Genomic DNA, 26,140 nt, shown 5'->3' with positions numbered 1-26,140 from the left:
CTGCTTTCCATCAGCATTATTCTTATCAATGTTCCGGAAATAAAATGTTATAGAAGAGTTCATAAAATACGGAAACAACTTTCTTTGGAAAGCAATGGGTAGTTCTGAATCAATCCACAAGACAGGCCAAATACTCAAGGAAGTTACTTCGGTAGCTTTAAAAGCCAACTGCATTGAACCATCTGATGAGAGCAGGGACACTTGAACACTCTTGGAGACACTGTTATCATAAGTGAAGATCCCTTTAAAAAATTATTCCCACTGTGTTTGTCATCACAGGAAAAGAAACATTGCAAGCATAATTCATTTTTAAGCTATCCTTGAGAAATAGTTAAATACATATTACCCATTTACTCTTTCAAAAGTCTTTGCTTTTTAATTTTTTGTTCTGCAGTTAGGCCCATATGGGATCTGAATATAAAATCCATGTATGTTTGCTTTCTCTTTTATAATTCACTTATCACCCACGGTGCATCAAATCATCTGAATTATTTAGAATATTTTCTCATTTCCTACCACATTTTTAGGGTTAAAAAATGAAGAAAAATATTTTTCTCAAGCATTTGCTTCTTTTGACCCTGATGGACATTGTTTTCATTTGGTTGATTTTTGAAATAGCAAACAGGATACTAAAAAATGTACTCAAGTCCTAGTGAATGCACTAAGACAAGAAAAAGAAATAGAAGGTTTACAGATAGGAAAGGAAAAAAAACTCTTCATTTGCAGGTGACACCATCATCTAGGTAGAAAATCTGGAAGAACTGGCAAAACCCTCCTGGAACTAATAAGCAATTATAGCAAGGTTCCAGAAGACAAAATTAATATACAACAGTCAATCACTTTCACATATACCAGTAATGAACAAGTGAAATTAAAATTAGAAACACAATGCCATTTATACTAGCAGCCCTCAAAAATGAAATACTTAGGTATAAAGCTAACAAAATATTTATAACATCTAAGGAAAATTATGACATTCTGATGAAAGAAATCAAAGAAGACCTAAATAAATGGAGAGACATCCCATGTTTATGGATGGAAGACTCAATACTCTTAAGATGTCAGTTCTTCCAAACTTGATCTACAGATTCAATGCAATCCCAATCAAAAACAGAGAAAGTCTTTTTTAGATATTTACAAACTGATTCTAAAGTTTATATGCAGAAGGAAAAGACCAAGAAGAGTAAACCGAATATTGAAGGAGAAGAATAAACTTAGAGAACCGATAATAGCCAACTTCAAGATTTACCATAAAGCAACACTAATCATGACACTGTGGTATTGGTGAAAGAATAGACAAATAGATCAATGGAACAGAATAGGAAGTCTGGAAGTAGACCTATTTTAGTACAGTCAACTGACCTTTGACAAAGCACCAAAGGCAATGCAATGGAGAAGAGACCGTCTTTTCAACAAATGGTGCTGGAACAACTGGACATCCACATGCAAAAAATGAATCTAGACATAGATCTTATGCCCTTCACAAAAATTAACTCAAAATGACTCACGGATCTAAATTTAAAATGTGAAACCATAAAACTCCTAGAAGATAGGAGAAAACCTAGATGACCTTGGGTATGGTGATGACTTTTTAGATACATCAAAGTCACAATCCATGAAAAAAATAAGCTGAACTTCATTAAAATTAAAAACTTCTGCAAAAGACAGTGAAAAGAGAATGAAAAAAGAAGCCACCAATTGGCAGAAAGTATTTGCAAAAGACACATCTGTTAAAGGCCTGTTATCAAAATATACATAGAATGTGAAAACTCACCAGTAAGAAAACAAACTCAACTACAAAATGGGCCAAAGACCTTAACAGACACCTCATCAAAGAAGATTGGCAAATAAGTATATGAAAAGGTACTCTGCATCATATGTCATCAAGGAAATGCAAATTAAAACAACAATGAAATACTACTACACACCTATTAGGATGGCCACAATTAGAAATACTGACAACACCAAATGCTGACAAGGATGTGGAGCAACAGGAACTCTCACTCATTGCTTGTGGGAATTCAAAATGGTACAGCCACTTTGGAAGATAGTTTGGTGCTTTCCTGCAAAACTAAACATTGTCTTGCCACTTGATCCAGCAATCATGTTCCTTGGTATTTACCCAAAGGAGCTGAAAACTTATGTTCACAAAAAAACCTGCCCATAGATGTTTACAGCATCTTTATTCATAATGGTCAAAACTTGGAGGCAACCAAGATATCCTTTAGTAGGTGAATGAATCAACTGTGCTACAACCAAGCACTGCAATATTATTCAGCCTTAGAAAGAAATGAGCTATCAGGCCATGAAAAAGCATGGAGGAAACTTAAATGCGCATTATAAAGTGAAAGAAGCCAATCTGAAAAGGCTACATACTGTGTGATTCCAATTACATGACATTCTAAAAGTCAGAACTATGAAGACAGCAAAAAGATCAATGGTTGCTAGGGGTAACAGTATGGAGTGGGGTATAACTAGGAAGAGCACGTAAGACTTTTAGGGCAGTAAAAATACTCTGCGTGATACTATAATGATACATACATGTCATACACTTGTCCAAACCCAAAGAATGAGCACCAAGAGAGAGACCTACTGTAAACTATGGGCTTTGGGTGATTATGATGTGTCAATGCAGGGTCATCAGATGTAACAGTTCTACCACTGTGGTGGGGAATGTTGGTAATGAGGGAAGTGATGCATGTGTTGTGGAAGGTTTATGAGAAATCTCTGCACCTTCCTCTAAAATTCGGTGTGAACCTGAAACTGCTCTAAAAACAGTGTGTATGTATGTGTATCTATGTATATTGTATCTATATGATATATATGTGTGTGTATAATACATATACCTTACATAAACATATCTTTTATATATATAGTGTATGTGTGTGTGTATATATATATTTACATGTATATATAATGTATCTTGATGTGGATCATGCCTTGTTCTGCTAGAGCAATGGCTTTCTCTCTTCATCCAGTAAGGGAGCTTATGAGATGGGTCCTTGATAAATGACACGATGAACCTTTCTGCAGAGGACAGATGAAGCCACAGCTTGTAGGCTTCTAGTCTGTAAATTCTGTCTTTGGTGTGACTTTTTTTTTTTTTTAACTCCTCAGTGACTTCCCCATTGCAGCTTCTGTAAGTTCCCATGTCTCCTTACCTTCTTGCCCCATCTCCTTATCAACACAGAAAAGAATAAGATATTCTCACTTGCATCTTAGCCCAGGAATTCTCATTTTTAAAATCTTTAACTGTGAAGGGACGGGCTTCGTCTCCTGCTAAATGTTCAGGCAGCATGTTAAAATGATGTGAAGTTGCCCCCCCCCGTTGGAGTGCTAAGTCAGTGAGTCTTTATTGATTCCTGTAAATGGTAGAAAATGGGGGTTTTACTGCTAGAAATGACACAAACAAGCACTGTTGGCATAGATCTTTCTGGAATTATTCTAGAGGAGCCATTGTCACTATGGTGTATGGTGGAAACCTGTTAAACATGCCCAGTTACAGCCTGTGGATAACAATGCTTACATGGGCATAGCCGCATAGATGGCGTGGCATAGATGGCATAGTTCTTGGCCATCTACCTGGAAATCTCTTCCTGAAACCATGATGCAACTGGCACCCGGATGACATCTTGACTTGCAAACCATATTAAGTGACATGTTTTGTCTTGTTCGTTGTCCGCCTGTGGTAAATTATGTTTAGGCAATCTACAAACTTTCCACCCTTTTAATTTGATGCTTTTCACATTCCTGAAGAATGAGGTTCTCACCAGGAAGTTGCCACAAGGTTACTGGTTTCGTAAACTTTGATTTCAATGTTCTTTCTAAAAATGACTTTTCCTGCACATAGTATATAAAATTGTAATTGTGGTTTCTAAAATTTTGAAATAAGTGTTTTATCTTTAAGGACATTTTTGCTATTCTGTGGTGAAGCTGTCAACACCTTTTAATATCTAAGAATTTCTTCTTTTTCCTCCAATATATAATTTCTTCCATATTTTCAGATACTGACATCATCTAAGTCAATTTGTTGGCACGTTTCACCCCATACCATAGAGAGAAGTCACGGTATGGATTTTAAGTGCTGACAGAGAAAGAACTGTTAACTTGTCTAGTCTGCAACCTGTGCAGTTTTCTACTTCTCACTTAGAGTATAAATTTCCTGATATTCATATCAATGATCGATGTTTTATTAACTATAGATACTCCTTGTAAAAAAAGTTGGCTTTTTAAGAGATGACTATTTCCAGTTTGTTTCCCATCAATTTAATACTCCTAATGGTGATCAATGATAGAACCTCAGTTTGGAGACATCTACATCTTTGAAATCCTTTCCATTGGCACAAAAACCAAACAAAGCAAAATACTATTCCAGGGATTCAGTTTAAATTCTAGGAATTATGTAGTCTTATAAATCTCAGTTTCCTTTTCATATATATATTTCAAATCCCATGAGGTGGTTGCCATGGATGACTTCAAGTTCTCTATATGCCATCCATTGGAACCATGCTCTAGAGCCCAGAATTGTTACCACTCTGCCTTTCTACCCAGACTTACACCCATCCTTCCTCATCTATGAGGAGAATGGCACCTCCAGCTACCCAGTTGTTCCAGCCTGGCTCCAGAGTTATCTCTGGCACCGGTCTTTCCCTTGATGCCCACATCTAATCAGCCATCAAACAGGTCAGCTCACCTCCTTCACAGGCCTCTTTTCCCTTCCTGCCCTTCCCCACTGATATGACTTGGTTGTATGCCCCCAACCAAATATCATCTTGAACCATAGTTTCCATAATCCCCACATGTCGTGGGAGGGAACCAGTGGGAGGTGGTCGACTCATGGGGGCAGTTAACTCCATGCTGTTCTTGTGATAGATAGTGAGTGAGTTCTCATGAGATCTGAAGGTTTTATAAGGGGCTTTTCCCCTGCTGCTTCTCTCTTCACTTCTTGCTGCTGCCATGTGAAGAAGGATCTGTTTGCTTCCCCTTCCACCATGACTGTAAGTTCCCTGAGGCCTCCCCAGCCATGTGGAACTGTGAGTCAATTAAACATCTTTCCTTTCTAAATTATCCAGTCTTGGGTGTATGACTTTATTAGCAGCATGAAAAAGAACTAATACACCCACTCATGTCCTCATTTCAGGCTTTCAGCATCTTTTGTAGGGACCACATTAATAGTTTCACAATGCCCTTCCTGATTCTAGTCTTGTCTCTCCAATTTATTTATTTAGGAGATGAGGTCTCCCTCTGTTGTCCAAGCTGGAGCGCAATGGCATGATCCCAGCTCACTGCAACCTCCGCCTTCTGGGCTAAAGCAATTCTCCTGCCTCAGCCTCTCGAGTAGCTGGGACTACAGGTGCCCACCACTATGCCCGGCTAATTTTTTGTATTTTAGTAGAGATTCGGTTTCACCATATTGCCTGGGGTGGTCTCAAACTCCTAAGCTCAGGTAATCCACCCACCTCAGCCCCCCAAAGTGCTGGGATTACAGGCGTGAGCCACCGCACCCGGCCTATCTCTCCAATTTATTCTCCATGAAATTATCAAGGGGTTTTTTTTACAATGCAAATCTGATTAAACCATTTCTTTCTTTAAATACCTTCAATGGCCTGAGGCCTTCTGGGTAGAGTCAAACTCCCTAGCATGTTGTACAAAGTGCTACACATCTTGCCAGTTCTTCACTTCAAATTCCATTTATGCGTATGAAATTTTAGCACTTATTCTACTTGATTGCAATAATCTATAATTTGTCATTCTACTCCCTACCCATGGTACCAGAGACTGAAAATCCCTAGAGACAAGGACTGTGTTTCATGGAAGAATAATTCCTCAGTGCCAGCTATATAGTGTTATTTTTGCAAAAGTTTACTGAATGAATGAATCAATAAATGAAGACTCAACTCTCTATCTTCATGCTCAGAGAAATTCAGAACAATAAACAACAACTAAACAGCTCAACTTCTCCAATTTCCCATGCTCACCTGAACTGCCCAGTTAACACAAATCATGTGTTTAGTTACTTTCATCTGAGTCTACCTTGTCTCCATCCTTTCTCTGCTCAGCTTCAGCCAGATTCCCTGTAACTTTCTTCCTATGCATAAAGTGCACTAAATCGAACTCTAATCTTCTTACAGAGTTAATGTGCCTCCCTAAATGCCTAATTTACTACCAGAGAGTGACTTAGGCACTGGGGAGAATCTGGCTCATTATTTAATAGCCAATAAGGCCAGCTGTTTCATTTCAAGAAATTAATGGTCTTTAAAACCTTTCCATATTGTACCAACTGCTCTTCTCGATGGAGAGCCAAGTGACTTTTATTAGTAAGGTTGATAAAAGCCAAACCCTGTTAGTCCTGCTCTAGCCTTCTTCATAATACCAACAGAGTCTTCTGGGACATCTGGTTATTTTTGTTTTACTCTCCCTGTTGATTCTTTGAGATATTTTCTTTGCTGGATTTTCTTTGCTTGTTCCCTTGGAGACTGCAAAAGGTGGTCCAACAGCTGCACTCCATGGCCTGATGGCTTGACCCCCGGCCTGCTCGACTTCTTAAGTAAGGATGCCTTTCAGCATTAAGCCTAATTTGGCCAAGACAGTGAGCAGCTTGTTACTTTCAGGTTAGCTCATTCCATCTTCAGCCACCTGAAATGACTCATATGTAAAAAAAATTTCACATTCAGAGGATGTTTTATGTAACCATCTTTCATTTATTAATATCTCACCATTAGGCAAAAAGGTGAAGAAAGGGCTAGATTAGGCCACAAATCCATATTATGAGACAAAGATATAGCATCCCTTACATTTTTAGCCATTGATCAGTATTTTATTTGCGGACATTTGGCTGTTAAGAATAAGAATGAATAAAACACATTTGTCCTCCACCAGCAGCTAATGTCTCTATGCTTTTCAAATATAAACTGTTGCCAGTGGCATACAAACAGCTATATTCCAATATCCTACATACAGCAAATGGATTATTTATCTAAATTATATATGGTGGAGTGGCTATGGTTTAATATTAATATTTTACTTTCTTCGGATTTCCTGTGGTTTTATGCTGTTATAATTTATGGTGGGATCAGCACAGTACTTTTGGCTGTGATGAAGGTTGTTGTCTGTTTATTCTCACGAGTGCCTCCTCTCCCTCTCTACTTTCTGTGGACGAGAACAGGATGTTATTTTTCCAAAGTTGGGAAGACAGCAGAATGTGGAAATCCTTCTTTAGGTACCACTGGTGAACACACACACATCTAGTCTCTAAAACTTAAGCAGGTTCTGTACTTCACACTGCTGGTGCAATGGGTGGGGGCGAGGAGGATGAGTTTGATGCCATTCAACCTGCTTTCTGGGATTTCTATGCTGGGAAGGTTTTGTTCTCTTTAAAAGCAGACCAAAAGGCAGCATCCAGAATAGAAATATCTATACATACTGTGTTGTGGGGAGCTGAAAGTTAGACCGTCATAAGGTTTTTTGCTAAAACTATTAAATTCATTCTGATATTGACGACACCCTTCACACAATAAGCTACTGTATAGGTATTTTCTTCTCATAAATTTTTACAAATGAAATAATCTCTGTGAAGGCATTGCTATTCTGTGAAGAAAATACCAGTCACATAGGAACTATAATATGAGGATTTAAAAAATGACCCCTTTAAGATGGGTTTACAGTAAATCCCTTAATTCAGTCAGTTTTCATTTTATTGGGTTACAAAATTCTCACTCACCCTTTCCCCCAGGAATAAGTACAAAATATTATTCATAAACATTTGGCATGTAATTTCAGATAATTTGAAGATCCCTTGAAACTAATCACTTTCAATTTAGATATGCACAGACCCCAGATTAAGAACCACTCCTCTCATAGTTCCTTTCGGCTTAGCTAAATTGACACATAATCTCAAGACAAGTCTCCTTCCAGCAAAACTGAATCTCTTGATCACAGAAATTAAAAGGCAACTCCCAATGTTATAAATGGTGTTTCTGAGGAGCCCACTTAGAGTTCTGATCACCTAGATCTGAGGAACACAGGAAGGCATGTTCCAGGAGATGGAGGGTGTGTGTGTCAGTTCAACAGGCATGCCTTGCTCACATGGCAGAGGCTTCCAGCAGCTGGCAGAGCATCAAGGAGAAGAGCATATATTTTGCAAGAGGAAGTACCATTTTGAGAAAAAAGTCCATTTGGATGATCTTGACTATTCCCAGGACACTGAATACCTGGTGTGGTATCACATTCCAAGAACCCAGGTCAGAAAGCTTCAGGACACCTAGTATCCTGACATAGGGCATAATATCAGTGAGAGCAAGATGCAAATTGATTCTGGTTGACGTGTGCCAATGAACTACACAGACATCTTCCACAATATTTGTCTGAAGCCATTCAGCACGGGTGTCTACACCACCATGTATTTTTTAGTTATAACAATATCACAGTCAGTTGATATTGCTTGAAACTATATTACAAAATCACATTACTACTTAAAATGATATGTATGTTCACAGCATTCCTGCTGTAGAAGTGCCAAAATAAATGAACTAATAAAATGATTAGAAGAAAGTATGGATATTTCATAATGAGAGATAATGTTTTGCATATAAAAAGCAAAAAATTATAAGGCAAAAATGAAAGATTTAGCATATAAAAATTACAAATTTATATTACCATAAAGATAGCTTAAGTTAAACTTGAATAATTTTAAATATGTCAAAGTGTTAATGCCTGTAATATATGAAAGTCTCTAGGAAATCAAGAAAACAAAGATAAACACCTAGACAGAAATGACATGCAAACAGATAGGCTACAACAAACTAACAAAAAAGGATTCTAATAAACATATGAGAAAAATTAAACCTCACTAAGAGTAAAGGAATTACAAATTAAAATAGTTTGTGATCATAATTGTTACTTTTTAACCTATTAAATTGACATAGGTTTTCAAAAATGATTTATAGTCAGTGCTAGTAGGGGTGTAAATTGGTACAACCTTTTTGGAGGTCAATCTGGCAATATACATCAGAAACTTTAAAAATATTCACATTCTTTGACCTGGTAATTACATGCTAGGAATTTATCCTGTAGCTTGTTTGACTTATGACACATACTTTTTGTTCTAAGAAGATGAGCCTAAGCATCTTAATTGAACTGGATGTGATTGATCCAGTTTTACAGGCTTCATAGATACAAGGCTAGTGTCTTAGCGTAAAGACCTGATGCTAAGGTGAGACTGTGAAGACACATGACCAGGGCCATCAGACAAATCCCTGAGTCTGGCCAAATTTTTACTGTTCATAATTGAAGCAAAGATGGCATGTTGAAATCCATGTAGAACTTTACCTTGCCTGTGTCTATAGCCATGATCCTAGGTAAAGTCACAGCACACACTCAAACCATCCTTGTTCATTAATGGGCATATTTGAGTCAGGCACCTCAGTACCAAGTCTAATTTTCCAGAGGCTTTCCTAATCCCAGGAGTGTCCCAGAGGTGCTGCTGTATTTCAGTGATGTTCTGAGCATGGGCTTGACAGAAAATGAACTTGTCAAAGATGTTACATCATTTTGATACATTGCATATTTGAGTGAAACAAAGAGAAACCAGAAATACATTCTTCTAGAGTTACTCTCTTGGGTTGCTCTGTTGGTGCTATTGGTATTCATTGTGTTGTTCCATACAAGACAGGACCAATTCACAGAGCACCTACTCCAATAATAAAGTGAAGGCATCAGGATTGTCTGGAGCAGCTTACTAATCTCACATATGTTCTCTCATAAGAGGCAACCAAGACTGATCTGCTTTGACCCTGGGCCTTCACACTTCCTCAGTTGTGGCAGCAGACTGTCCCCACACCCCCATCACTGCAGCACTTCTGTCCACTATGGTCCTTATCCAAGTATCTGTGCTTCCTGGCTTGAGGCTTCTGTTACCAGTACACTGAATAGGAAGAAGTGCTGGGGAGTTGATATCTTAGGAGCAACCCTTAACCAATGACAAATGGGACCAAAAGTTAAGTACCTCAACATTCTTGCCCCCAGGTGGGGCAAGGTGTGAGTGTCTTCCCTACCATCTACAGAAGAACCCAGCAGAATTGACAGCCCTCCTTCCCTCTTGCCTGCAGAGCTAATCTGCTCATTAATGTCCTCTGTACTGGCTTTCTTCCCTTCCCTTCCTCACTCTGCTTCCAATGCTTCCTGGGATCACTTCCCAAATAAAATCACTTGCACTCAAATCCCTATCTCAGAGTCTGCTTCTCAGGGGTGGGGAGAAGACCTGCCTAGGACACCAAAATGAGGACTTTTTAACTTTTGAATTGATACTAGAAAATTATGAGAATGTCCACTACTCTTTGTTACTGTTATTGCTAGTACAACAGTAGTACAGGCCGGGTGCGGTGGCTCACGCCTGTAATCCCAGCACTTTGGGAGGCTGAGGCCAGTGGATCATGAGGTCAGGAGATTGAGACCAACCTGGCTAACATGGTGAAACCCTGTCTCTACTAAAAATAAAAAATAAAAATAAAAATAAAAAAAATAAAAATTAGGCATGGTGGCGGGCACCTGTCATCCCAGCTACTTGGGAGGCTGAGGCAGGAGAAGGGCATGAACCTGGGAGACGGAGCTTGCAGTGAGCTAAGATCCCGCCACTGTACTCCAGCCTGTGCAACGGAGAGAGACTCCGTCTCAAAATATATATATACACACACACATATTATTAAATATACATACTGATACTTCCTGAGCCATTTGTGAGTAAATTGGATACTTGTTCCTCTTTACCCTTTAATATTTAAGTGCATATTTCTGAACAAAGATATTCTGTTTTATAAGCTCAGTACAGATATCAAAACGGTTTCCACTGTTTCTTCTTACCCTCATCCTTATGCTTCATGGAGTCAGAGCTATGCTTAGTCACAGAGTGCCAGATGACATTAAGTCAACAATTCTTCCTACTTGAGAAAAATATCATTTCCAGAATGAAATTACAAAGACAGTGATAGGTAAGCCTTTACTGTCAATAGAAGCAGTGAAGACATGTCACAGCCACAGAAGGATGTCCAGGTTTTTGCAGTCTGCACTGTCGAGCTACCTTTATTTGTATTTTCTGAGTATGAGACTCTGTGGCTTATGACATCATCACCCTGATATGCCCTGGGGTCTTTCGCTCAGTTTTCATGAATACACATTTGTCTAATATCCTGGATCAGCCACTGCAATTCCCATCCATGTTGAGACATCTCTACACATTTCAGTGGTCTCCAGGAAGTCTGAAAGGTACCTCAAATCTAACATGTCCCAAAGCTTAATCATGATCTCTCCCCACCAAACCTAGTCCTCTCTTTGCCTTGTCTCCTGGGAAGTGGGACCAGCACCCATGCTGCTGTGTGTGGATCCATTTTTAACACCTGGCTTCAGTTACCCTTCAAACCCCCACATGCAATCCATCATCGAGGTTCATCAGCTCCTCCCACTTTTCTCCAGTTCTGCTTTCGTCACCATCACCCTTGTACACACTATCAACATCTGTCCCTGGAACGACAGCAAAATCCTCTGGCTGGTCTGCTTCACTCCAGCATCTCTCCAAATGATTCTCTACCTTGCAGCTAGACAAACATTCTGGATCACAAATCCGACCATATCATCTTTCTGCTTAAAACCCCGCAAAGGTTTCTAGTCTTTGAATAAGTTCAGATGTCCTTCACTTGACCACTCATGGTCTGACTGCTATCTCCCTTTCCTGCTCAACTCCCACAGTCTTTGTTCCAGTCACACAGCTTTCTATCAGTCTGTTCATTACATATTCTCCTACACAAGGCCTCTGCACATGCTGTTCTTTTTCTGGAATATTCCTTATTTATTGTCTCAAACCTCTGTCAGATCATAACTGATGTCTCCCTCCCTTCTTGATTTGGTGCAATTTCACATTCTATTTTCTTGAATCACATCTCTCTCTCTTTTTTTTGTGATGGGCAGAGTTACACTTTTATGTTTTGTTTGTGACTGCTGAATTACTATCTTCTCCACTAGAGTATGAACTTCACAGGACAGAAACTGTGTCTGTGGGGCTTACCATGGTATCCTCAGGGCCTACAGAGTGTATTGAACTTAGTAGGTCATGAATAAATAGTTGTTAAATGCAGGAATAAGGAGAGTAGATGACTTTCCTAGCCCATCTGTTCGGGCTAATAAGTTGTGCACATTGCTCTGACTGAACTGTTTCACTTTTTTTAATTGGATAAGAAGTAACCAGAAAAAGGACAAACTGAGGAATTCAAGTTGTTGACAAGATGGTAATATAAGTGACTTGTCTATAACCGACCCACAGAAGGCAGAGTCATCATATTATCTTGGCCACATTACAGATACCACATCCGGAAATCACTCCTATAAAACACTGGCTAGAAATTCTGTCTTATATATGGACCTGATTTTGATGTTGGACAAAGCTGTAAAAGGGTGTTTGTTGCACATTTAACATAAATTGTCAAAGGCACCAACATATCAATGGAAAGTGACCAAGAAGCCTGATACCAACTCCATCCTGATTTTATATGACTGTTTCCAGGAAAAAAACTTCACTGTGGCAAATTTCTTCTCAAAATAGCTCAATATGCTTATTTTCCATCTTAAACCTCTGCTGTAACAATTATAGCTCTTTCCAGTGCCTTGTAAAACCCAGGCTGTCAGACACTATCATTTCTGGAAAAGGGTCTGTGTTTGCCTCAGCCACATGTAAGCAGTTAGTGGGCAGAAGTCTTATCTGAGCAGTCACCACCCTGTCTTCACTTTCAAGCAATGACCAAGTTGAAAGGGTACTAATGATGCCCCAGAGTGTACTGTTGGTGGAGAATGGCCAGTGAGAATTGCCAGGTTCCTACCTAGTTAACATGTCATTCCGTGTTCGGCCATAAGGGTCAGTTCTGATTGCAGAGTGGGGCAACCCTCTGTTGAGACAAGCCCTGGCTACTTCTGTCTAGGCTTAATTAGAGACTTGGAATAGAAGCAGGAGCACATTCTGGAGGCTGCTGTTTTTGTACCAACCCCTCTCACATTTGTATCACAAATGTTTGCCTTTGCTGGAAATAATGGAGCTGGACCAAGGTGTTTCCTGGCAGAATGACTGAGGTCGTGGGACCTGTGTCACATGAGATCCAGGGCACAGATGGGCTCGGGTGGCACCACCATGGTAATTGACTGCCAAAGCTCTCTTCTCTGGACTTGAGGCAGCAGAGTGAGTAGAAGCCATGCTTCCGCAGTTGTCTGGCATTTGCATCTCAGCCATGTCCCTTAAGGATGTGCCAAAACTACACTGTGAAAGAACCAACAATAGTTTCCTGGCTGCAAAAACTGCTGAAGTGGAACCAACTGGTTTACATGTATATATATTTAACTCACTAGCATAACACAGAGGCAGTCTTTAAGCAAAAAAGCACCATTTAAAAGATTTCGGCTAGAAGGAAGTGGATGTTTGAATTTGCTAAGGGGAGTTCTGTGATTCAGTGGTTGCTGTTCTTAGTCATTCTGGATGCCTATTAGGGGGTTTATTCATTGAAATGCTCATTGTAATATACACTGCAGTGATTTAGGGTGGGATCAGAGCAGTGAGGGCTGCCTCAGGAAAGGATGGTCATGTAATGGGTCTCTCCTACCTGTTTACAACCAGCCTAGTACCCAGACACCTTGATGTAGCAGAAAGCCCAGAGGTTTCAGAGGTAGAAAGTACTGAACTGACTCCAAAACCTGTCACTAGTTCTGTGTGCAATCTTAGCCACACCTCTTTGCATCTCCTAGCCTTGGTTTCTTCATCCATAAAATAGGGATGATAATATTTATATCAGGATTGTTACAGGAAATAAATGAGGTGACATATTTAAAGTACTTGCCAGAGTTCTTGGAGCATAACCACGGGCTCAACAAATGTTAACTCCTTCCCCTTGCCCTGTTCTGAGTGTTCTGTGGAGGAGTGGTGCAGAGTGCAATCTAAGGGCTGGGGATCTAGTCTATGCACATGGTCTGTGCAGCCCTAGGGGGCACCACTCACATCTCCATTTATGTTCCCAACAGGGACAGAATAATTGTAATGAAAAGGTAGCTATCTTGTTTCTACTTTGGGAAAACAGCATAGTGATACAAAAATAAAAACTGCGTGATTCAAAAGTGTTTTTTTCTCTATTTCTCATAAATTCCCTACTATTTTCTCATACTTTATTACTTTTTTTTTTTTTTATAACCTGTAGGTTTTGACATTTTCCATTTTCTCTGGAATCTTAGAAGATGTTCACAATGGTTTTTTGTCCTTGCGATAGTTTTCTGAGAATGATGGTTTATGTTCTCACTTACAGGTGGGAATTGAACAATGAGAACACTTGGACACAGGAAGGGGAACATCACACACTGGGGCCTGTTGTGGGGTGGGGGGTCACGGGGAGGGATAGCATTAGGAAATATACCTAATGAAAATGACGAGTTGATGGGTGCAGCACAGCAACATGGCACATGTAAACATATATAACAAACTTGCACGTTGTACACATGTACCCTAGAACTTAAAGTATAATAATAATTTAAAAAAGTGTGAACAAGGCAAATGTTCACAATGAACACGGGCTATTCTTCATATGGTCTAAGATATCTCCCATCTCAGGAACTCACATGACTTATGAAAACAGATGATGTAAGCATTTCAACCTCTCCTTAAATTGCCAGTGTTAGTCATGTGGAGTCAAGGGAAATTAAAAAGGCCTTGGAAACCAGAGAGTCCTGGGTTTGAATTCTGATTCTGTGACTTTAAGGATACATTTTTTTCTTTTATTAAAGAAGCATCATGTGACTCCTACCTAGCTGGACAGTGAGGATAAAATGAGACAAGGCATGTAAAATGCACAGACATAGCAGGCACGCAATATGTTTTACAACCTCTGCCTTGCCTTGATTATTCTTAGTTTTATTTTCTTTTTAAATACAATCAACTACTTTAGGAATAAACACGACATCTTTGAAACAATTTGCATGCAGATCTTGGTATATAAAAATGGAAAATAAACCTAGTGATTTTACTGTTAATTATTCCTGTTGAATAATATCATGTATTCATGCATTTGGTGAGGCACTAATGTTTTATCCAAGATGCTTATGTATTTCAGTGATATAATGTCATTTTAAATAGTCATAAAGCACAGGCCTCACAAACATACAAATCAGATGTTGTCATAAATTAATATACTTCATTTATTCATAGTGTCTCTGTCTATAGTAGGTTGATACTAGGACACTTATATACAGCAAACCCAGGAACTTGAATCAAGGGACAGTGCAAATGGCTGGAGTCAGAGAAGACAGGAGGAGGTAGGTGCAGAATGACAGTGTGCATTGTGCAAAACGGTACAGCACTGTCAAGAAAATCACCACCATAATTCCAGGGCAATGAGCATTTGGAGGCAGATGGTGGAATGGCAATAAGATAGGAAAACATCAAGAACTACCAAAGATTATGAGAAATGAGATATAGAGCAATACTCTAAGCAGATGCCTAGGCACAAAACAACCTTCTTTTCTTTTGGCTGGAGAAGTAGGAAATAAATGCTAAAACTCCCTTTAATATGTGCAGGAGGGAAAACATGCAAGTCAGCTTACCAAGCTTAATAGATTTCATGTCCAAGGTAATGTCAGATTTGGCACTCTTGAAAGAGCAGGCACATACTCTTCCTCTCGAAAGAGTACTTAGCTAACAAATGTGTAGCAGTTTGGCATTTTCTATGGAAAATGAGAGAAAAAGTAAAAATCTATATAATTTAATGTATGTGGTTCAGGATTCAGTTAAAAATACTTTGGGGACATCACTACTGTGATGGGTCTTAACATGTTTTAAATCACTAATATTCTAACTAAACTCATAATGGAGGCCTTCAACTGAATAATTAATATCAAATATTCTAACTGGCATCAAGGATATATTGGCTACGAGGAAATGATGAAAAGTTTGATTAAAATGGACTTTTATCTGAGGAACTAAGTGACATAAAAATGAGGTGGCAGTAGCATTAACCCCCTGATCTCAGCTGTTTGGCATCTTAAAGTGATATTACATGCTGGGGCTTTCTACATTTTCAGGAAGTTTGAGTTGACAAAAGGAGACATCTTAATCTCACAAAGAATTAAATCGCTGCTAATTCATCATTTTGTCCTCGGCATTAAGACTGAGGTGGTATCACGGGGCCATTCAAACAGGCAGCTGATTCTACTGGGAAGGGGAAGTAGAGACTCGATTTTCAGCATAGGGAATCTTAAGAGAAAGGATGAAAAAGCTTAATTTGGTGGTGTAAAAGAGCTTCACTGATTTTCAAAAGGCAGTAAACCCCGTCACATGCAGATGTGGGAGATATGATCTAGATAAGTTCTTCAGCTTATCTTAGTATTCCTGCAAAGTCAGAGCAGCAGTCTTAGGGACACACACTGCAAGGTAGCTTTTCACAGTGAGGAAGGCTCTTCAGGTAGGGTCGCACCACCAGGAAAGTGTCAAAATCACTGGCCATGATTCACAGTGTCTATTAATAAATGAAGTGTGACGGCCTCAAACTCTGGTAGAACATTCCAACCACTGGCATGACTGCAGGGAGCGGTACATATATGCTCATGAAGCATCTTATTTGACAAGCTGGCCTTGTCACACAGAGACGTACTTGTCATACAGAGAAGTTGGGCAGCATGGAGACTTTGTCAACTTTTACACACCCAGACAGTCAAACCTCTACCCACACCCCGATAAGCACTTACATACCTATTGACCTAATGTTCTGATTGCTCAACTTTTCATTGAACTCTTTGGAGTACTATCTAGATTAGCTTCAGCCAAAGCCCAGTACTGTGGCTTTGCTGGGAATCTGCAGAACTTGAATGCCACCACCAGTGATTTAGCAAGCTCGATAAAATAGTGCAACACTGGCAAAGGAAGATTCAGTAACAGTGAGTGGAGCAGAAGTTCACTGGAGAAGAGAACAAGAGAAATCTGAGAGGGAAACCATCTTTAAGGAGTGAGGTAAATGACAGAAAAGGATGTTGAGGACATCCAGCCAAAATGCTTTTCGGATAACCAAAGACAGTAGACAGCATGCTTGTTGTAAGTTTCAAAGTTACCCATGCACTTGTGATTGGAGTCTTCCTGATGGACACAAGTAGACAAGAAGACTGAGACCAATAAAATGAACCAACTGAAACATTAAAGTGGAAGCATGTTCTTATGGCGTATTTCTTCTGAAATGAATACAATCGTACCCAATGCGAAAACACCGGGAAGGTCCTTAGAAAGCAAATTCATTATGGGTTCCTAGGAAGCAAGCATTAGCTGCTTGCTACTTCTAAAGTTGCTCTTTCTATTCAAACTCTGCTCTAGTATATTGCTTCCCATTGCACAGCCAAGTTGAAAGCTGCTTGAGATGTTCAGGGAGACCTTTTCTTCTCCCAAGTAACTTATGTAATACGGGTTATAGAAATATCAAGGACTGGAGGCGAACGTGGCCTGAGCAGGCCTTTGTCGCTCATCGGCCTCAGGAAAGGCAGTCTTTCTCTCCACAGGACTGCTCATGCAGCACTCACTAGGCAATTTATTGTCATCTTTTTTCTTCTAGGGAGATATTTCTAATCTTAAAGAACTAAAGTACCAATTTGCAGACACTGTTTTTTCATCTCTCAGGAGTGTTCTAACAAAACAGGATTCTCTTTTTGGTAGGCAAAGTATATTGCTTAATGTTCATCTAGCAATTACACATTAAACTGTTCATATTTCAAACAAAGGGCCCAAGGGAACTGAAAAAAGAATTGATTTTTATGACAGCATTATAGAGATGGTTGAAAGGCATTACTTAACCTGTATATTAGGAATGTTCTGTATCATACACAAAGATGAAGAAGTCACAGTCCCTGTCCTCAAAGGCACTTACATTTTTGTAAGAAATACAAACAGGTGAGCAAATAACGTAAGGGAATATGATAGGTGCAGAGTACGGATTAAACTCTGAACTTCATAACCTTAGCCAAAATGGTTAAAATGAATACACTCGCAGCCAGACTGTTTGGGTTCAAATCCCAACTCTGCCACATTTTAGCTGTTGAACTTGGGCAAGTTTATTTAACCTCTTTCTGCCTGTGACCTTCCCTATGAAATGGGGATAATTACCAGGGTGCTGCTGAGTCACAGGGTTGCTGTGAGCATTGTCAATCAGAAGATGCAAAGCATTTAGAACTGTGCCTTGTACATAGTAAGTGCTCACTAGGGATGAACTATTTAGAAGTCTGGGCTGGGTGTGGTGGCTCCCTCCTGTAAGCCCAGCACTTTGGGAGGCCAAGGCAGGTGGATCACTTGAGGTCAGAAGTTCAAGACTAGCCTGGCCAACATGGTGAAATCCTGTCTCTACCAAAAATACAAAAATTAGCCGGGCGTGGTGGTGCACGCCTGTAATCCTAGCTACTTGGGAGGCTGAGGCAGAAGAATCGCTTGAACCCAGGAGGTGGAGGTTGCAGTGAGCCGAGATTGCACCACTGCATTCCAGGCTGGGCGACAGAGTGAGACTCCGTCTCAGAAAAAACAAAGAAGTCTGGACTTCTGTTGATTTCAGAGAAAAGATATATTCTCATGAAAAATCATTACTTACGTTGGAAAACAGCACTCTAAAACAAACTGTCAAAAAAGCTTTGGCGAATTTCTTTCTCATAACTTCCTTGTATATAAAGAATATCTATTCTTGGCTAGGTGTAGTGGCTCATGCCTATAATCCCAGGACTTTGGAAGGCTGAGGCAAGCTGATTGTTTAAGCTCAGGAGTTTGAGACCAGCCTGGGTAACTTGGCAAAACCTTGCCTTTACAAAAAAATGCAAAATTTAGCTGGGTGTGGTGGTATGTGCCTGTAGTCCCAGCTACTCTGGAGGCCGGGGTTGGAAAATGCTTGAGCCTGGGAGGCGGACGTTGCGGCGAGCCGAGATTGTACCACTGTACTCCAGCATGGGCAACAGATGAGATCAGAGCGTCCAGCAAGAACTGGGTACAGGAGTAGGTATTGCTCCAGTGGTGGGGCCCATACTTAGGCCTCCACCTGGGTAGAGGAAGCAAAACAAAAACCAAAAAAAACTATTCTCATCTGCATAGCAATGTATTAAGACTCTACTGTATACATGGCCTTATGTTAGGTTCTGGGTGTAACAAGTGATGGGTATAAAACAAAGTCTCTTATTTCAAGGAATTCAATGGGGATGGAAAGGGGCAGTGGAGAATAATAACCTAATTCAGGGTGTTTTTAGGGCACTGGGAAGGTGCTAACCAAATGTTATGGAAGTTTAAAGGAAGAAGAGCCAAGGAAGATGGCATGGGTTTTGGCAGGGGGACTCGGAGGCGTCTTAGAGGCAGAAGGAGGGGTATATCTAACAGGTGGCTCTAACTGGAGTCACAAGAGTGGGATATGAATGTCAGGCACTTTTGGAATCATCATCATAGAGATGGGCCTTGAATTGGCAGGAATGGAGGAGACGGCACAGAGAGAATCCACATGGAGCAAAAGGCAGGAAGCAGAATCTGGTGGAAGTATCAGTGGTGTGGTCAGAAGCCTGGGGCAAGAGGCTATAGTGTGAGTGGGTTGAGTGGAAATAGAACCAACAGGTATAGGCCACTTTTTCTTAGGAAATGTGGGAAAAGGAAGGTTGACCAAGGGTCTTTGTTTTTCTCTGACATACAAGAGTCAATTTATTGGGGTAGTCCTGCCACCTGAGTCCTGCTGAGGTATAAGTCCTGGTAGTTGCATGTTCAGCACTGCCCAGACCTGAGATAATAGGATTATCTTAGTAGTATCTCTGGATCTCTCCCACCAGGGAATAGGGTGCTGCTGTCATTGCCATGTCTGCTCTGGGAGCCAGAGCATCACGCTCCACCTTCCTAGTTAACTCGCCCTGGGTATGGCCTCCACTACTGGAGCAATGCCTACTCCTGCACTCAAGTCTTGCTGGACAGGAGCCCTGGCCTCTTGCCTAGAGCCGAGTCAGCATCCTGTATCCGTTATAATCCCCCTTCCATAGCACTGCTGTCTACTATCATGTCCATTAGCTCAGCTTATCGCTCAGATCACAGTAGATTGCTATGTTCTCTTGCACTTGACCATCCAGACCACTGGTCTTTCCTGAGTCAGCGAATCCTTCAGCTTCAGTGAGTTCCCCTAGCATACCCCCATGCAGGTGCTCCTTCCTCTTCTCCACACAGTGGGGACTCCTGGCAAACTGTGCTGCTGAGGTTGTGCATCTACAATGTAGGCAGGGGAAGGAAAGCAACTGCCAAGAAGATTAAAGATGCTACCGAGAGAGGGTAGTTGGTGGCTCAAGGTCCTCAAGGAGCCAGGGAGAATGAGCTCTGATGTGTGGGTGTGCCTCATAACAGGAAGGCACACTTTGTCCCCAGAAATAAAAAAGAGTTAACAATAAAAAATCCTTCAATGCACTATACAGGCTCTTCGCTGAGGGTTTTGCTTGTATTATTGTATTTAATACTCATACCAGCACTATACGGAGGCTCTAATATCATCCCCAATTTGCAGATTAGAAAACAGAGTCTGGAGCAATTCCATCACTGCCCAAGGCCACACAGGTGGTAAGTGATGAAGGTGGGGCTATAATCATGGCCTGACTCTGAGCTCAGGCCCTCAGTGCGTCCCCTTGGGAAGTGTGTGTGAGCGAAGAAGTAGGAGTCTGAGCTGCGGGAGCAGAAGTTGAGGGGCTAATGTTGAATGCCTCAAGGCTGTCAAGGAAAGGAAGTGAGGTCACCTCCAGAGACTGGGCTTGGGGAGTTTAGTCATCTTCGTAGAACTTAACGGGAGTAGAAAGGGTTGGAATGGCCACTGTGGGATAGTCAGGGGAGTTGACAACATGACTACAAAAAATGCTGGACGCCAGCAGGGACCCAGCTGCGCTGCATAATGTGAATTTTGTAGTGGAACCCATGAAGGCACTTTCACAAGTCTCTCCAGCAACCTTTCGCCACCCACGCACATAGGACCACAGAAGAGCTGCAGTGCCTTTTGCTCACTCCCTAGGACTCCACACTTGACTCTAAGTCCGGAAGAGCAACATCATGTGCTGATGCACGGAGCCATCTGCAGAGAGGGGGATAATGGGATCCCACGGGGCCAGGGATGGGCCAGGTGGGAATGATGGAGGCTTGAGATGGGAAGGGTGGAGAGTTCACTGCTGAAGGGACTGACTGCAAGGAGGCCTGCGAAATCAGAATGGGACCTGGGAGAATTGTGAGTGGCTGGCAGGCTGGAGTGAAAAAGGAGCCATTTGCAAAAACACATACTTCGATGTTCACACATCATAGCAGCCTAGGAAACAGCCATTTCCCTGCTCACCTAAGGTGAGTAATAATTTGTGTCAGGCGAGAATAAAGGAATGCTGATTTCATTCTGTTTACTATCAAGAAAACTGGGGGCTGTTCAGGCTGGTAAAACATTGGCCCCTGTACAGGTCTGGTGTTTACCAACGAGGTTGTATTACAACCACACTCCGCTTTCCAAAACAGCACCCTCAGGAGAAAAGAAGTGAAGTCATTTTTCTTAGGAGGCAGAAGATTTAACATTGCTTAACAATAACACTTAACATCGCTTAGCCCTTAGCCTTAGGCAACCTCGTAACTACCAAGTGCTGGGAATTGTCTTTTTCCTGTGCTGGCCAGCGTTCTGGCTTTATTTTGTGAAATGTCATTTAGCCTGGCAGCGGGCTGCATGGGCTCGCTTTAAACATGACAAGAGTTCCATGAAAGCACTTGAGGGTGTCCCTCGACCAGAGCTGCTCACCTACTCCATGCGCTGTGGGGCATTTTCTCTCTGTGTCGATGACTCCAAATTTGGCAGAGAAATCAATGTTATTGAATTGTTTCTAAAAACTACTGTGAGGCATTGCACAAACAACATAGGAACCCAATCAGTCAGTAGCATATTAAGTTCCCTATAAGGTTGGCCACCGACTTCCTATAGATGGATTTATTTCTATTTTTAATTAAAAATTTAACTCCATAAATATTTCAAAGCTCCCTGCCTCTGTGATGAAGAGGGATCCGGTGCCTACTGAGATGTGCTCGCCTCTCTCTCCTGGCAGAAGGAGACAGCAGTGGAGCTGGTGTGATTCAATTAAGTGGACAGTAAAATCTCCAGGGGGAAAGACAAGAAAACCAGGGTGAATGTCACTGGCACTCAGAGCAGCATCTGCATACCTTTTCAGAAATCAGCAGTGCATCTCTGGCCTCTGCTTTCTGCATCTCATTAGTTGAATTTGGAGCCCCCACCCATGGACCAGGGTGCAATGCCTGGGAGGGAGCTTTGCATCTCCTCTTCAGATGTTGTGTTGCAGTGTCCCCATTTAAAAGCCACTGCTAGGGGTCCCCCTCGTATTTAGCTGAGCCTTATTTATTCTCCACCATGGCTGCCTCTGGTTGCCCTTACCCTGCCTCTGTAAGGGTTTTTTTGCACGTGTAATTAATTGTTCTCACCATTGTGTACGTGGGTGAGTGAACTTTTTGCTAAAATTATTTCCAGTTTGAGATGCTTCCCTTTCAGCTACAGTTTTATTCTGGGGCTGGCAGGATTTTGTCAATTCATACACTGATAAAGAGCCATAAACAGCATAAATGTATTACCTTTCTCAGAAAACCCCCACCACAGTGTTTAATCCTAAAATATACTTGTTTAGAGTCAGTCATGAGTGAGCATTTCAGGGATTAGTGAAAATAAACAAGATTTGGAAATTCAGAAGAGTTTACGTTAACAATTACACACAGAAGCATTGGTTGCACTACCGTAAAAGGCTGATTTGCTTGACTCCTTTACTCTAACAGTAGAGTCCTGAGGATGGACTGGGACTGTGCCTCCAGTTTCCATATTCTCAGGGCCTGGCACATACTAGGTGATCACCAGATACACGGTGAATGAATGAATGAGTGACATTTATAGAATTTTAAATGCTATTTCTGTGCCTTTGAATTGTACCCAAAACTCCGTTTCTGCACTCTGAGTGCAGATTGGTCAGGAAGATTTTGAACTGTTTCCAGTTTTCCTTTTCTTATTCTTTCTCATAAGAACATTCTATTTTCCATCTGCCTTAACCACAATTTCCATATACTTCAGCAGTGAAAGCCGGAAATCTTATATGTAAAACAAATTTTTGGAAACCGCTTCCATTTTTAAAATGAAAGAAAATGTAACCGTCCCTCGGGGATGATTCCCCATTCCTTGGGGAAATGGTTCTAGGACTGCACCTCCCCCACCCCAGCCCCCGACCTCAGATACCAGAATCCGCAGATGCTCAAGTCCTTGAAATAAAATGGAATCGTATTACTATATAACCTATGCACATCTTTCCATACACGTTATATCATCCCTAGATTACTTATAATACTGAGTGCAATGTAAAGGCTATGCAAATAGTTGTTATACTGTACGGTTTAGGGAATAATGACATGGGAAAAAAGTTTGTACATGATCAGTACCGTTGTGACTGTCTTTTTTTCTTGGATATTTTCAATCTGAGGTTGATTGAATCCATGGATGTGAAACCCATAGATACTGAAGGCCAACTGTACTAAGCCAAGGAAAATAGAAACAGGAAGTTAATTACAAATGAGAAAAACTTATTAGACAACATCTCTTAAAGAAAAAACAGGAAGATAAATAAAATATAACTTTATAAAAGCTTTAAAAATATTGTACTTTGGGTGTCCTGCCTAATCAGGAAAAAAATTGCTTCTTTTCTAGATTTGAGATTTCATTACTTTTGAAAATAACGTACTATTTATAAGAGCAGATGGTCACTTTGGCTTTGCCCATTGTAATGTTCAGGGTGTTCATTTTGTAAGGTCACACACAGAGGTACCGTCAACATACAATGTCAAACAGTCACTCCATCTCTGGTTGGCACTTTAATAGCTCAGCTTTGATGAAAAAGCAGCTCTACCTGGGGTCTTTCCCCCACCCCTTTAAAAGGCAATATTTGAAAACATTGCAACTTTCAGCCTGGCATTAACCTTTCTTTGTTTCTCTTTTGGATGCATTAATTCTCACACTCTCCTCACCTAACTCCCATTGTAGCTGGACTGCATGCACTCTTGGAAAAGCTGTTTCTTTGTCATGTGCTACTGATAGCAAACTAAAATTCCTCTTCATCTCACCAATAACAGCACAAGCGTTCGAGAACCGTATCTCATTTTCAAGGGTGTCTAGTTATAGTATGAGTGGCTCATGTCAGGCCAGGGTGGTCCAGCAAACTTTCCCCACGCAGTTGTTTCTTTCCCCCACTGGGTCTGTGCCTCTCAGCAATATTTGCTTACTGCCTTGAGAACAAGGTCAGATTCTAAATCAGGCAAAGAACACCTTCCCAAGTTCACATTTCTCTCCTGCTTCTTAACACCCACATGAAACTTCAAGGTTAAGACTGGTCCACTATTCCTCATGGGTAACTCCTAGGACAGAGGATTTACTATTTGATTGTCTCTACGCTTGGTGCAGGATGCTCGATACCATTTTTATAGCAATGGCTTAGGATTTCCATTTAGTATCCAATATTCTTACTGACATGTTCAGTTGCAATGATATACTATTTTCTCCCCTTAAAAATAACCCACAAGTGTTTCAATTATTAGCACATTTGCGAAGATGGAACTAGGGCTGCAGCAGACGGCAGCAAGGCAAAATTATAACATATTCCCTATTTCAAAGCCAGATTTCTATTTCATGTAGACTTCTCTAAAGACTTCATTTGTAGGTGAGCTGGAGATGGGAGACCCCTCCGTGATCTACCTGGGTAAGGATGCGTACTGCCTCTCCATCCCTTCAAAGCGGAGGTTGTGTGCATTCCCATCTGGACCCTTTCCAGGCACCTGTGGAGAGAAAAGTAATTAGAGATGAAGATCCATTATACACCCTGGTTACTGACAATGCATCTCGAAATTATAATCAGTGCACAAATGCTGTTGCCGCCTGCCAAAAATCAACCACGGAGAAGCAAGAACTCTGCATTGCTATAGGAATTGATGATCAAGCCACAAACATGGTATTAAACAACAAAGTCACTTCTTTCAAAAAAGGGTCACTGTCAAACTGACTCCCTCATGTCCCCACGCCAGGAATATTCTGTAGGCTGCTAGACCATTTTCTTCTTTTTTTTTTTAAACCGAATTTAGTTTTTAAAATAGTTTTAGGTTTACAGAAACATTGAACAGGTAGTATAGAGACTTCCCATATGTCCTGTACCCAGTTTCCCTCTTACTGCTAGCTGACATTACTTTGGCACATTTCTTACAATTAATGAATCAATATTGATAAACTGTTAGCTAAAGTCTATAGTTTATTTAGATTTTTAACTAATGCTATTTTTCTGTCCCCGGATCCCATCCAGTATGTTACATTTAGTTTTCACGCCATTATAGTTCCTCTTGGCTGTGAAAAGACCATATTTTTTTAAAAGCACCTTTTCTGGCTGGGTGCGGTGGCTCACACCTGCAATCCCAGCACTTTGTTGGGAGGTCAAGGGGAGCAGATCACCTGAGGTCAGGAGTTTGAGACCAGACTGGCCAACATGGTGAAACCCCGTCTCTGCTAAAAATAGAAAAATTAGCCGGGCGTGGTGGTGCTCACCTGTAGTCTCAGTCACTCAGTAGGCTGAGGCAGGAGAATCGCTTGAACCCGGAAGGCAGAAGTTGTAGTGAGCCTACATAGTGCCACTGCACTTCAGTCTGGGTGACATAACGAGACTTTGTCTCAAATAATAAATAAACAAACAAATAAATAAAAGTACCTTTTCTATAAAACCCTTCTTTACTAACCGGGGTTGCTGACAATCAACTGTCTACTCCACAGCATCCATGATGCCCCCTTGGACCATCCTGAACCTCAGTCCTCTGTCTCACGAATGGCCACACATAAGTGATGAACTGTTTTCCATCTAGTGTTGGTCTTTATTGTTTTTGTCCCTTCCTCTGTACGTCCTGTGTTTACCTCTCTTGGAGTCTTTTCCATCAGCCTCTGAGATCCTAAAGGGCAGTGACTGGCCCCAGTAGGTTTTCAATAGTGTGTGTTAGTTTCTTGAATGAAAAGATATTATATCTCATCCCTCTGTAGCTATCATACCAACTAAA

General features: G+C 40.9%; 1 protein-coding gene across 4 annotated transcripts in view; it reads right to left on the bottom strand.

Moving 5' to 3' along the window:
- Window positions 1-26,140, bottom strand: part of PARD3B (par-3 family cell polarity regulator beta) — a 1,041,361-nt gene that overhangs the window by 40,918 nt on the left and 974,303 nt on the right. For all 4 annotated transcript variants that reach the window (XM_026454609.1, XM_026454611.1, XM_026454610.1 and 1 more), the window contains one exon: window positions 24,804-24,883. In XM_026454609.1, the coding sequence (XP_026310394.1) occupies window positions 24,804-24,883 (80 nt within the window). The remainder of the gene's footprint in view (window positions 1-24,803; window positions 24,884-26,140) is intronic.

Source organism: Piliocolobus tephrosceles, chromosome 11 (genome assembly GCF_002776525.5).
Source record: "Piliocolobus tephrosceles isolate RC106 chromosome 11, ASM277652v3, whole genome shotgun sequence".
Taxonomy (NCBI): domain Eukaryota; kingdom Metazoa; phylum Chordata; class Mammalia; order Primates; family Cercopithecidae; genus Piliocolobus; species Piliocolobus tephrosceles.
The sequence above is the reverse complement of the archived record's forward strand: the minus strand, read 5'-3'. Positions and strand labels throughout refer to the sequence as shown.